Consider the following 14,744-nt stretch of genomic DNA (forward strand, 5'->3'; position numbering starts at 1 on the left):
CATTTGCGATAAAAAAAATCAACCAAAGCGAAAGACAATTGCGCGTCTCTCAACTTTGCACACTCAAAAATAAAAGAAAAACAAATTTCATTTTCTCTACCAAAAACTCGAGAAACCAGGCACATCCGTCACCGAGCATCCCCTGCAACCCTCGCGTCAACTGAGTAACCCTCCAACCCCGAAGCGTTGCGTGGTCCCGCGACCATAGATAGCCAATTAAGTCAATTGTCAGGGCACATCGGTACAAAGACGCGCTGACACGTAACACGGTTTCTGTCTGCAGGTCTGCGGGAAGGTGTTCAACAACGCATCGGCGCTCACGAAGCACAAGCTGACGCACAGCGACGAGAGGAAGTACGTGTGCACGATGTGCGGCAAGGCGTTCAAGCGGCAGGACCACTTGTGAGTAGAGAGACACGCACACGGTTTACCCTTTTCCACCATCGATTAACCACCACCGCCGCTGTTGCCCAAACCCCGTCCCACTCGTTCACCCTGTGGTAATTACCAAAAAACGTTGCTCCGCCCGCTCCCTTTTTCCATCGCTCGAACGCGAGAATGGCTACCGCGCTTCCCTTTCGTGTTAATGCCGGATGCACCTCGAGCGTTCGAGAACGCTTTCTCGTTTGAGCTCTCGTTCAAGTCTCTCGTCGGGTATACGCGACTCTTGTTGGGTACGAGCTTCTTAAGGCTCGTGCACTGCATGGTATTACGCGATGGTTGTATCGGTAGCTTGCACGCATTCTGAAAGGATTAGATTTCGTTGTAGAATAGAAGGGAATAGCTGTTTTGAGTTCAGACTTGGGAATACGGTAATCGCTCGAGCGAGATGTAAAGAACTTCTCTCTATTTCCCTTTCTTCTTTTAGAAACTTCTTATACGGACACAGAAATTTTGAAAACTTCTATTTCTGCGATACGTGACAAGATGGTTTCTTAGATTAGATGCACTTAATAATTTCTCTTCTGTATATTCTTTACATATGTTCGAATCGACGAGCGTGAAATTTCTTCAGACGAGAGAGGCTAAACTAGAAACGACAAGCGCAACTATTGTTCGCTTCCTGTCATCCCTCGAGCCGAGGCAACGATCGGTGTACGAAAATTCCGAGCAGCCGGCGGATGAGGCGAGGGAGAGTCCGGGGGCGTGAAAAGAGAAATACCTTCGGCGGGGATTGTGAGAATCGAGGATTGAATTCTTCTCGAGGAAAGGAATAAGGGAGAATCAATAGCGGCAGTGACGGTTGCTAGTCCTGGTCAGACTTGTTGGCCGGTCGACCGAGGTTAGACTTGTATTTCTTTTCCGTAAAGGGATCTACAGAGAAATCCACGGGCCGCTTCTTCCACGTTCTCGACGGCTCTTCTCTCTTCGCCTTGTTCGGGACTCGCTAGGTACTCTGGCCACGTCCCCTCTCGGACGGTAGTTTTCCTTCCCGACAGCCTCCGGTGAATTCCCTCTGTCACGTTCGACCCGGCTTTGCGGTATTACTCGCGATTCGTTGAATGCTTTGTCAGGAACTTATTGATACCGCATGAAACCCTTGCTTCCTGTGCTTAGAGTGTTTATTAATTCGTTTTGGTCTGGTGAATAGGGATCCTATTACGGGTCTCTTCTCGTGGAACTTTTTCTCTTCAACTGTCTACGTGGCGCGACAACGAGCTTTTTAATTACGATGCACTGTATCGTAATTTGTCATATTTCTTATTTGTGAACGCTTCACGATTTTGTTTTCTAAATTTCATTCACGTTTTCTTCTTTAGTTTCGTATGCTAGTGAAAGTGTGTGAACATTAATGTAGCAATTACTCCTGTCAATAACGTGGAAGTTTAATTATACATTTCTTCGAAAGATTAGACATATTCAGACGTATTATTCCCCTTAGTTTGAACCATTGTACCAAGAACCACCCGAGCGTCAATCATTAGCTTCTATTTTCCATTTTATGAAATTCCGTTCACGGGCGCTTTACAACGCGGCTTCCTCTTTCCCTCTCGCGAACGTCCTCCTTTCGTTTCTTCAATGCCCCGGCGCTTCTTCTTTTTCTCCGCTTGCGCGCAGAAATTTATATCGTGCCTTTAGCGATCCAACCGGCCGAAGAAATATCGTTCCGAGAAATTTTTCTAAAGAGTTTCTTTAAATCCCCCAAGGTAAGTACCCCGGCGATATCTCTCCCTCTCGCGACGTTCCGGTTCCTCAAGGTTCTTCCTGATAATTCCATGGAAATTCCTAGAAATTTTCCACCCTCTGCAAATTATTTACATCAACATGGCCAATAATTTGCGGAGCGGTTACTTCTTCGGCTTAATGGGTGTTAAATCGAAAGGCTCGTTCTTCGTACTTCGATACATTTTTCATTCACATTTTACATGTTATTTGGATTTAGCTTCACGATTACATATTTTGTGTCGTATAATACATTTTGTCATAATTGTAATAATTATTTCTTGTACGTACGCAGAAGATCCAACGTCGTAACATTTAGAGGAGGAAAACAAATCTCCGTTCACTTGTCACTTTCTCAACAGTCTAGTAACCAAAACCTCTAGCAAGAACGCCGCGTATTTTCTATTGGCTCGCTAGGATGGAAAATCGTAGCATTCGGGACGAACGAAAAATCTGTCTCTGTGCTCGCGTGGAAACTCCCGCAACCCTCTTTTGTGCTCGGTCTCGTAGGTGGTACGTGCGCTGGGTGTGCATCGAGGTTGGTTCATTTTTCTTTTCCTTGACCTTTCCACAGCGTCGCGTTCGTTTCACGTACCGTATTCCACTCGATGGGGTCGCTCGACGCTCAGCTCAATGCCAGCTGACGAACAGCCCCAGGAATTACTTTCGTTACGTCTCTGCTCTCGCGGGGCTTCGATCTGCCTCTTGTCCTTCTTCTTTTGTCCGAATTCGCCGTCTCGCTGATTGCACCGTTTCGATTTTCATCGCGACACATCGATTCTCTGCGAATTTAGTACACGTCGGAACTGCTGGCGCGAGAATTCGATGGGGGTGTTGGTTGTTAGTTTTTCTGAAAATGTTGTTGCACTTGGCTCGATAAGCTATCCTGTAAAGGTTGGAAAAATGAGTTAGTGGGCATCTGCAAGCATTATCCGAGGGTGTAGACGATTTTCTTTACACGCTGAAAGACGTTAGATGCTTGTTATATATATAGCAAACTCTAAATTCAATGTGTGGTATGGGATGAGATTTTGTAGTTGATTAAATCTAAAATAAGGGTTTATAGTACAATTAAACGAGTGAGACAATCAACTTTAACAACTGCAACTGTAGAGACGCAAACAGTTACCAATGCATGTGGAAACCTAGCTTCATATTTGCAGAAAAAGAACAATTTCCTTTTGGGAACACATTGATGATTGACCTCCCTTTTCGGATAACTTGTACATCTAGCTTGATACGCCACGAAATGTACGATTTCCTAACCGGTCTAACAAATTGCTCAGCCTGGAAGAAGAGGGTAGCGAAAAACATTGTTCCGCTGGTCATGCGGGCATTCCATTTGGCCTTCGTCCATAAAATTTCCCGGTCGGTTACTTGAAAACTCGTTTTCAAGAAAGCATATGCCGAGATTCGAGTAAACGACGTGGATGACTTTATCCGATCAGCGAAAAACTCCTCGCCCGGTATGCTTCCTGTTTTTATTGAAATCCTTTTAACCGCGAATACCGCGAGCAAACTATCTAACTCTGTATGTACGTATGTGGTCGTAAAGAATTGTGTTTTCTTCCAACGAATCCTTTTAAAGCTGGAGTATTATCGCTGGTCCATGATTCCAGCTTTAAAAGGACGGCGAAAAGTGAACTCTGACAGTATTCCGTGTCGATAAAGTCGGTATTAAACGTATCGACGGAGTTCGCAAGTGAAGCAACGTCGTTAAACTATTTTCCTTATTTTGGGATCCGCCGTGTTTTACGATCGCAAGAAAATACAAAACATCTCGAACTATTTTCTCAATCTCTTCAACTAGTTTATTATTATCTCGTGATGAATGCTGCGGGTGCTTGCAAGAATTCTTCTTACTTCGACAGATTCTCATTTAAATTGTTTCTAAACTATGGCACTTGATACAATTTTCAAACGATTTTCTCTCCGCGATGTAGCGATGTTACACTTTTGACTAACAATATTAACTGTGAATGCGACATTGTTCGAAAGTTTTCAATTACAAGTATCTTGAAAGGGGTGGCAAGGGATGACCTATATTTTACAAAATTCTTGGTTCGAACATTTCCTATTCAAGAAAGCCATAATTTAACAAACTTGTCTACTTTACGGATTTCAGTGTCCGCAGTAACAATTAATTTAGAATCTTCCATAGAAATACACGTCCATTGGTGAGCATAAAATTGCAACGTACTCTTCGTCATAACCTTCGCCAATATTTATGCTACTGAGAAGTGTAGCATATATTCATCTCGCCCAGTTCATTTCATAAAATTAGATATAATTAGCTTTCTGTATGATGTTCAATTCGTGTCTATCGAGTTGTACATTTTTAAACATTCAGTGAGAAGAAAAAAAAAATAGTGTCCTCTCTCTGTTTTTCATGAGGTATTCTACCCAGGCAAATGTAATATCGTAACCGTCGCGACTGGAATATTTCTTTGAAGTTCTTTGCCTTTCGAGTATTTAGCAAGGAATTTTCTGCGACTCTATGAGAGGGTACCGTTGCATGGGGAAAATCAACTAATTAATTGAGCGACAAAGGACGCTCCTCTGCTTTCCTTCTCTCTTTTCGTCTTTGGTGTCTCTTGTCTGCAAGAATTCTTGATACTTCTCCTTTGATGTCTTTGGAAATTCAATTTGTTGCGCATAATTGTTCTATTATTTGGCCAATGGAAACGACTAGAATTTTTTTATTCAATGAAAGAATCCTACTGTTTAAAATTTGTCTATTAATTATTCCTCGAATACAAATCACTCGTAAGCTATTTATTTCATACAGAGAGATATGTAAAACGAAACTTACTTTATTTCAATGGGGTTATTTGTTATTATATTTATCTTTTCTCTCTCTTTATTTACTCAATGAATGAACGCTTGAATTATTAAATAATTTGTAGCTTTCGTTCTCCTGAAATTCTCCGTGACGTTCTTCGCGAGCCTGAAATTATTAGCAGCGATAGGTATCCTCGGATAAACGCGATTAGGGCTTCCCATCGTTCCTGGGGAAGTTTGACGGCCGATCAGGAAATAAAAGTAACTCCGGCATGATCGAGCGTAATTTAATTCTGTTTGCGCAAAGTAATAAGCGTCGAATTACACCTTTCGCCGGTATTTTCTGATATCCAGTTAGCTCTTCGAGAGAGAACTTTCCTTTTTTCCCCTCTCATCATTATATAATGGAGAGAAAAGCGGGTTCTCGATCACGTAGCGAGTTTGTTTAGCTATCGGAAATTTTTCACCAGGGAACGATGAGAATACCCTTCATCTTCGATTAATTCTCCCTTTCTCATCGGTGAACCGATTGTTATCGGGATGAATGTAATTCGTTTGTTAGCTTGCGCATTAAAACAAACAGCGCGGGTCAGTATAAATAATCTCCTCTTTATTTAACATTTCAATTTATTCGTGATAAGAAATACAAATTTTTTTGTAGCACAGATCTGTTATCTGAAAATCGATTTCAACAATTCAAGCCTGAAGAACTATAACAAGAAACCATGTTATTGTCATTTAATGTAGTTGGAACGTTTCGAGTGGACGAATTCCACCCCTAAGTCATCGAGAAGGACAACCGTCTGAACGGACGAGCGTTCGCAACAACCCTTAGCCTCCACTTCCCCATTGAAAAGAAGGAAGACGTTTCAGGGTCGCTTAATTGAAATCTAAAAAAGCCGCTCGAAATTGCAATGCCTCTCGGGAAGGAAGCTGCGCCTCTATCTTGAACCTCTCCACCCGTCCTCTCCGCTCCTGTTCACCCCTTTCTTCTCTAGCGAGCAAGCGGCCCGCCATTCTAACTTTCACGCTCTATCTCTGTTATCGAAGTAAATCCACCGAGTCCTTTGCCCGTGTTCGAACGGGCGACGGTGCCGCTTCAAGTAAGGAAGGACGAAAGGAAACGCTTATAACTCGAGAGGTATTCTCTTCGAGGGTGAAGCTGTACCTGAGTATATAAAGAGAGAGAGAAAGGAGAATTGTACAGGGTGAGACGGTAAGAGTGATCGTCTGAAATATCTCGTTCCATCATCGATTCGAACACTATGTGTATCAGGTGAAATATTATCGTATCGACAAGAAGTACTGTTTGTAATTCAATATTACCAGTATCTGTACTCTGAAGTAATCCTCGTTTGAAACTAAAACCGGCAGAAGATACTCGAAAAGTAACCATATCCAAAACTACACCTGCACGTCGTACAACCACAACTTTCGCGTATAACAACAGTATTTCATGGGACCTACAATTTAGGCGTTTAATTAACTAGCGCAAGTTGGTTGTGCCACCCTGTATAGAGAGAAGGGGTTGGTGCGCGGCAGGCAGGGTAGTGTCTCTTGGTCCAAAAGGGATTTGCGACAACTTTGCGGTGGAGAATATAGAGAGTGTGCTGGAGCGGTAAGGAAAAGAGGGGCGGAAGTGGGGGTGGGATCCAGAAAGAGTCGTTGGCGATGCAACCAACGGGGGAGCTTGGTCGTTCCTTCGGCCTTCCGCTTGTAAAGAGGGCTTGCTTTCCCACCTCGATATCGTCGATACCCCCTTTGTTCCTCGGCTTCCGTCTCGTCCGCCTCGCATTAAGGATGCTCTGACCCCGTGAAATGAAAGAAAATAGGGCGGAGCGAGCGGCCTCCTCGAAGCCGATAGCGCCTCTCGGTTGCAACCAGCTCCAGCGCCCAACGTAGCCCGCCGCCGCTGCTGGAATTAATGGAGAGTTAATAATTGGCGCGAATTTAATCTTCGACCGTGGCAGTTCGCTGGAGGTGGGGGAACGAAATTGTCGCGTGGAAAATTTCTTCGGCTCCTGAAGCTTTCGAGCAAGAGATTTTGTTGGGCGATTCGACTGGTGGTGGCGTTGCATTGGGGTTTGAACTGCGGAAAGATATGAATCTGGTTTATGACGATATTTTATGGTTTTCTACTAATGCGTAGGAAGAAAATGGCACAGTAATTATTGTATGATTAATTAGAAAAGTCTACATAAATGTATGTACAATGGAAATGTTAAGGTTTAAGGAACAACGGCTTCTGAATATTTTATGCGAGGTAACTCTGTAGGGTTTTTCGTAAAGAAAGTATTATTGATCAAATGGATAAGATTACCCATAGAAGTGCGAGAAGGATGTGGTATTATATAAAATATATTGTAGGATGGCACAGGTACCTCAAAGGCTTTACAAGGTATGCGCATTATACCATGAATATTTTCACAAACGTAACTAAAGAAATAGAATCTAAATAGAGGCTTGTTTTACCCCCCAAAGTATTACAACGTATAACGTGCTCCAGTTATTTGCTTTTTTTCTTTTTTCGCACATTACACGCTTTCTGTATTTTCTGCTCATGAAAATTTTCCATAAATGCATAAACATTTGCAGTCTAATTATCATATCAAATTCTGCGCTGCTTTATATTTTTGGTATCTGCGTGTAGACTTCTATAAAATTGTACCTACCGTTTCCTCTTAACAAAGTTCGCGAAACGTTATTTTGCAGCCCACGTTTAATTTCGACTAGCAAATAAATTAATATTCGTAAGATCCTTAAAATCTATGTGTTGTGTTTGAAATATATGACAAATTAGGCGATGTATATAGATTATTTGCTATTTTATGCGACTTAAACGAGAGGTGCGGATGTTCATTTATTCTATTTTGGCACCGTAGACGGAATATTTCACTTTCAAGACTTGCGCTAATTATTCAGGAACCCCATTAGTCTCTCACTGGTGGCCCGATCGATTCTACTTTAGAAATATATTTTCAGAGCGGTCCCTTAAAGGATACAGCGTCTTTAAAGGAAAAAAGGATCCGCGGTACTTTAGTTCTTTTGTTTCTCTTTTAACAACGAAGTTTTCCTTTCCCGCTTCGACGTCTTCAATACGGTCTTTGTCCGCGCCATTTTCCGTCTCCTCGATGCGCTAAAAACGTTTCGCTGCAGATCCAAGAGAAAAGAAAGTGGAACGAAAGAAATTGCGAGGGTATAAACACCCTCTGTCTTTAGCATTCTCATCTACTCCGTGCGAAAATCTGAGTTTATTCTAAACCGACAAACTACTGATCTTCGTTGATTCGTTTCTACTTTAAAAATTGTATAATTTTCTAATGATTACGAATAGTTATTCGTCAGACATATCAAAAATAGTAATTTACATCTCTCTATTTAATCGTTACATATTTACATCGAATGTTTAATCAAACTTTGAGTTCCCTTTCTTTATTTGCAAAAATTCGGTCGTTCCCGTTTTCACTCGATGTACAAAGCAAGTGCCTCGCTCTTAAAAATTAAAGGTCAACGCGTAGGCGAAATGTCGAAGGTTACATTTACTCAGAAACATCAAACAACTTTCGAGAGAACGTTACCTGCCTTTTAATTCTAATTAAATGTCTCCGGATATTCAAGGCTAAGATATTCTCCACGAAAAGTATCGAAGATAACATTTTTCCCTAAATTTAAATAATTAATGGTAATTGATCCAAGGTGGTCCCTTTGGACAAGAAAAAAATTGACAAAATTTTCAAATGGATTCCACGCGAGACAAAACGTTCGATCCTTGTCCAAAATCACGTTTTCCAGGCAACGACGTCGCAAATTAATCGAGTAATCCGAAAAACTCACCGTCATAGCCGTTTCCCTCTCGACTCGGTCGGCACGGTGATATTCTAGGCAAATGTTTGTCCAGAGAAATCGGATCCGCCAAGCTGGGTTCTCGTATCGATGGCGAGAACGAGAGCAAGCAACGTCGCCTTTGATGTACACTGTCCTCCTTAACTAAAATGTTGTTTGACTAATTTCCCTTTTTTTTCCATTAAACACTCGAGGGACGAGGAATCCAATTAAAATTCGAGGCATTTTTTTGTAACAGCCTATGTGGCAAGAGATACCAACTGAAACGTATTAAACTCAGATGGATTTATGGACCAACGTTTCATTTATAGACGATTTGTTTTTTATAAAAATTCGCAGGAACGGGCACATGCTGACGCATCGAAACAAGAAGCCGTACGAATGCAAAGCGGAAGGATGTGGCAAGTCGTACTGCGACGCGAGGAGCCTGAGGAGGCACACGGAGAACCATCACGCTGGTAGCAAGGTGAACGAAAGCGTCAGTCCTAGCAGTCCAACCACCGGCCCTCACACACCAAATACACCAGGAAGCAACCCCAGCACCCCAAGCACGCCGGGTGCCACGTCGACGCCGAACGGCCACGGACATCCGGCCTTGAAGCAATTGCTCGCCACAGAACCCACGCAAACGCAACAGCAAAAGGTAAGTGACAACCTGCTAAGCGGTTTTCCTCGCGTTTCTGTTGTGTGATGGTCACTTTATAGCGTAGAATCTAATGTGCGCGTGATGGTGGAGGAACTAAGACGACTAAAACGATAAATTAGTTCGAATGGATGAACTTGTGGAAAATATTCACCATACTCTTTCGATGCAACTAGGTTTCCATGTTCTCCTTTTCCATTACTTTAGAAGAAAAACACACGACTAATGAAAAACAAGGAATAAATTTGTCTTTCAAATTTTCTATCTGCACTGAGTCAACGATCGACGAGCGCAACACGATGCATCGTCTGCTCAATTGTGAAACATCAAAGAAACGAAAAAAAGGAGGTCTCACGGGAAACATCTCTATCTGTCAATGCATTTACCGGAGGTAATTTAATCCAAAAGCTTGGTGTACGCGCTGGGCTCTCCTTCTCTCACTCTATCTATTTATATATATATATATATATATATATATATATATATATATATATATATATATATATATATATATATATAGATATCGTGACACCGTTTTCTCGAAATTGGTCCGATATTGGTTCGTCTGAGATAGGTTTAAGGGCTTAGAGGAGCGGCTCTCTCGGATGAGACCGGTCAATGCGGATCCGAAGATCCAGCAACGTAAGAGGATTACATTGATCTACCTGATCGGCGAGCATGTTACGCGACCTCTAACTGCGGCCTCATTAATTTTTATACGTCATTCGTGGTCTTCAATTTGTCCAGGCTGGCTGCTGCTCGTCGCTCGATAGCTTCATTCCGGGAACCGTTGCTATCGTTGCGGAAAATTCTTTAATAACATGGTCCAGGAACGTTTCTTCGTTAATCTGTTGGCGATTGTAATTATTGGAAAGCAGGATCGGGGACCCAGAACGGCGTAGGATGATCTCTATTGATGGTACGGGTTACCAGAGTATTCGGCTCTTTTGATTCGAGAATTCTCGACAACAGGATGATGCAAAAGTTATGTTCCGCTTTAGTTTGTTTTTAATACTTTTATTCATTTACAATCGAGATTAATAGCTTTGATTTAATTGGTAATTATAAGTTTCCATACAAAGGCACGAATACAATTTATTCTCAATGATATTTGATAAATAATTACTAAAAAGCCAATGATTTCGTAATATTATCTAACTCGATGGAAATGTAACCTTCGAATCCATTTCCAGCGAATAAAATTCAAAGAAACGGCGATATCTCGAGCAAGAAGATCGATTTTACATCGCGCATCACAGAGATAATGCAACGCAAATAACAGCACATAATTACCCAGAATATAGTAACATTCCGTTCTGGGTCCTAGACAAACAGGGGTGTTAATATTGGGGACCATTACCAACGCAGCACAGAAACTGGTCTTATCAGTGAGCCATCGTTTACACTGGCATACAACGCCGCGATGGACGCTACTAACAGTGGTTAGCGTGTAATCAGCCAACCGTGACAGTAGCACGAGTTTGTAGAAACTCCGTCAGTAATAGTTACTGATCGCGTGTTGACGACGTTAGATGTCAGAAATTAGGTGCTGGCAATAATGGTCGGTGTAAGCGATTAACCGAAGATAAACTTGCATCTATAAATAATGTTACTGCTACTAAAATGTTTCTCTTCAATTAATATAAAAAATTTCAAGTTAAAATCGAGGGATCAAATATCGATACGATATGATTTCATTTTCGTCGAAGCTTAACATGTGTTAATTATACTGTAATACCAATGTTCACCGTCTCGATGATATCTCGAGTGATGACAAGAATCCTCCATCCCCTAATCAAGTCGTCAGCTGATCCTACAACTGGAAATGCCGGGACTTAGTCGTTCCGTGCGCCCCAGCGCCTTTTCGCGGAACCAAGCAACCCTGTCGTATCCCAGCCAGCTTTATTGGTTGCGACGACCGGCAATGGTACAGCGGATCGAGCCGCTTGGCTATTGTCGGGCGATAAAGGGGTGCGAGAGGGTGCCGGATACTCGCAAGGAATCGTGAAACCAGCGAGGAGAAAAAGAAGAAGAGGGCGAAGGGAAAAGGGGGACGCGGGAGGAGACGGCGAAGACCATCCCTTGTTCGTCTTCCTTGATCCCCCGTCCACCGGGGCCGTCTTCAGAGCTCGTGGAAATTAGTTTTCGGCCGTGGAGCACGGAATTATTGCTGCTTTCAAAGTCGCTGGAGCTCGAGCGCGCGCTTACATCTGGTCTTCTCTGAGGGAGTACAAGGGAAAAAGAAGGGGGGAGGAGGGGTGGTGGCGCGGCGCGCGGGACCGTGTAAGAAAGAGAAGAGGTGGAGCAGCAGGGGTGAGGTAGGAGCGTTAAGGGCGAGGGTAGTTAAATCGAGACTACAAATCTACGATATTGAGTTAGAAGTAAGGCGAGCCCTTGAAGCGGGGGCTAATAAAATTTGATAACCGGGAACTTCGTAATGAGAATGAGACGCGGAAAGAGGTGGGACTAGAGTCGGGGGGGTAGGGCGGTGTAGGGGATTGGCGGAGGGAATCGCCGGTCTATGCAAACTTCTCAGACGCGGTGAGTCTTGCGATTTACGATATTTCATCGGACGTTACGCGAGCTTCGCGTTCCTCGGCTTCACGTTTATTATCGCGTCTTTCCTGCTGCGCGAATAATCTTGAAACAAAATACTTTCGTTCAACGTTAATCTCTTTCAAAGATCTCAAAGACGAAATCAATGCCTGAACGTAACGTGTAGATGAGAGAAGTGTTTTGTCGCGAAATCTACTCGAGGGTATCGAAAAGATGAGCCAGTAGGTAGGAAAATCACTTTCTCGTTTGCTGAAATTCAAATAAGAAATCGAATAACGACAAGACAGTGTATAATACAGTCGAATCAAATGGCATCGAATGTAATGAAGCTTAATGTTAATCTCGATTGCGAGTACTTCAAAATGGAATCGCTGTACGAAAATTCTACCGCTCGAAAAGAAGTAATCATTCTGGTAAGCGGAACGCGCGATGCGAGCCAACGCTCGAACACAGGTACAATTGGACGGTGAGTATTAAGCAATGCGTACAACAGGCGTATTTACACGGCCGTGCCCGATTCTATGGCGCGACAGCGATATTCACGGGGGATGAATATACACCGTGGAAACAGGTCCGCGCAATATGAAATTCCGGGACTCTTTGTCGATATTACGGCCGAAAGAGCCCCCCCCCCCCCCCCCCCCCGCTGACTTCGAGTTTAATATGATTAAAATCGCGCCAGAAGTACCGCGCGGTTCGCGATAAAACACGCGGAGAAATGCATGAAAAACATTTTCGCCGCGCGGAGGATACGCGCCCGGTGGAATTTCGGCGCTGCAATTAGTTGGAATCAAGCGAATCGGTCGAATTCCATGAATTGCCTTTAATCACGGACCGATGCGGCACGCGTGCATGCACTTTATACCCGGAAGTCGATGGTATTCTTAATTTGCAGATGAATACCCGTCGATCGATCTATTGATGTACACATTTCTTTTAATTCATTTTTCCATTCGTCCGGCGTTTTTCAGAGCGGAAAGAATTAGTTGGACGCGAACTAAATTAATACAGGTACAAAGGATGCTCCTGCGCGGGCTCCTTTGAGCCGGTTAACGCGGACAAATATTTTATTGTTCGTACACTGCACGTGATTCCCTTTTTTGTCAATTGTTATAGACCTTTCATCGTTTGGTGTATGACGTGCCAGTTCATCGAATAATTCGTGAACAAAATTGTAGGATCTCAGCATGAATTGAAAGTCAGCGTAAATCGTGAAGAAAACATTTCGAGGCACAGAAAACATCTCCCGAACGCATTGAACAACAAAAATCACTTAGCGACAAAAATCCTGGCTGTTTGTTAAAACGTGTACGCGCAAAGTTTCCCTCGGTTCCTGCGGCGCCTTTAATTACACGAGGCGCGTGCTACCTGAGGGGGTGTCCCGCTCGGCCATGATTCGGTACGGTCGTGATTACCGTTTCAGGGGTTGGTTCCGCGCTCGCTCGCCCCGGAATTATCTTCTTAGCGTGGAAACATCGCAAACTGGGTCGAACGACAGCCGGGGACACGGTGTACACGTGTGCGCAGCCTGGCTTTGGAACCACGATCGAAATCGGAACCGGGGTGTCTCGAAGTTTGCAAATTACGTTCGACCGGATTCCAGGGTTGCGGTTGGCTGCGCGCACACGCGTACGTCTTCTCGCGAGCGCGCAAACCGTGCATAAAGGTGTGTGTATGCACGTCGGGGTACGCGGTGTGTCGATCGTGGAACTCACGATTCACAAAGTTAACGGTGCAATCCGTTTGTCTTTTGTGTACCGACCTAGGCGCAATTAGGGGATGGCGATGGACCCAAGCGAGATAGCGCTCGATGGGGTTCGTTGGTGAATTAGTGAACCGAGATATGGAGTTGTTGGTGTCGATTGTAGCCTTGGGTTATCGAGGGAGGAGATTAAATAATTCGCGAATAGGGCAGTTCTGTATGGCAAGGTGACGCGCTTGAGTAGAGCAGAGGGTGAAAGATCTATCGAATGAGAGAGAGTGAGTCGCTGATGTTGGAGATTTTTGAAATGCTGCAGAGTACTACTGATTAGCATCGTAGAGCACCATTAGTGATATATATAACTGTGACATTTTACGAGTAAATCTTTTCTTCTTATCTCTCGTTGCGCACAGTTCTCGACGACCCTAATAATATCCACCGACGCGAATTAATGAATACAGAATTCTCTAAAATAGGATTAAAAAGATGGTATCAAAAGAGTGAACGTATTATACTTGGTGGAACACATCCTCGGTTAATTAACTTTTTATTATTCTGATTAAATCCTTGCTTCCCTCCGCTGGCGGAATAATTCGGCGACGTTCAGCAATAAACGATAATGTTTCATCCCCCTGAAAAGAGTTGGGCTAGTTAATGCCACCATTTTGCAAATTCTTTTATTCAAATTTCGCAAACATACATTTTTCATTCGTTTTATTTAAATCGAAAGGCTTTTCATACTTTTAAAATACCGCTCGGGCTCTTAATTGTTCGTATTTGATATTCATCGCACAAAGAACATTTGCATAACAAGGGAGGCATAAATCAATTATTATTAAATCCCGTTTTCCATACACAAACTTTTTTTTATTTCGATACACGGAACGGATACGTTCGCAAATAATTTAGACGTTTCGACCATACCGGAAAGCCGTGCGTGTCATAAATTCATGCGCGCGAACAAAATATGTTGTTATTATAAAACCAATTAAAAAATCAGAGTAGCAAAAGAAGCGGTAGCAAACAGCAGAGAGACGAGAGATAAATCATTTACCA

At 43.1% G+C, this 14,744-nt stretch overlaps 1 protein-coding gene across 8 annotated transcripts in view; it reads left to right on the forward strand.

Annotated features, from left to right (window-relative positions):
• The window catches only part of LOC143422621 (uncharacterized), a 458,375-nt gene that overhangs the window by 357,301 nt on the left and 86,330 nt on the right, over nt 1–14,744 (forward strand). For all 8 annotated transcript variants that reach the window (XM_076893399.1, XM_076893398.1, XM_076893405.1 and 5 more), the window contains 2 exons: nt 284–402; nt 9,127–9,430. In XM_076893399.1, coding sequence (XP_076749514.1) covers nt 284–402; nt 9,127–9,430 — 423 coding nt within the window. The remainder of the gene's footprint in view (nt 1–283; nt 403–9,126; nt 9,431–14,744) is intronic.

This window comes from Xylocopa sonorina, chromosome 4 (genome assembly GCF_050948175.1).
Source record: "Xylocopa sonorina isolate GNS202 chromosome 4, iyXylSono1_principal, whole genome shotgun sequence".
Lineage (NCBI taxonomy): Eukaryota > Metazoa > Arthropoda > Insecta > Hymenoptera > Apidae > Xylocopa > Xylocopa sonorina.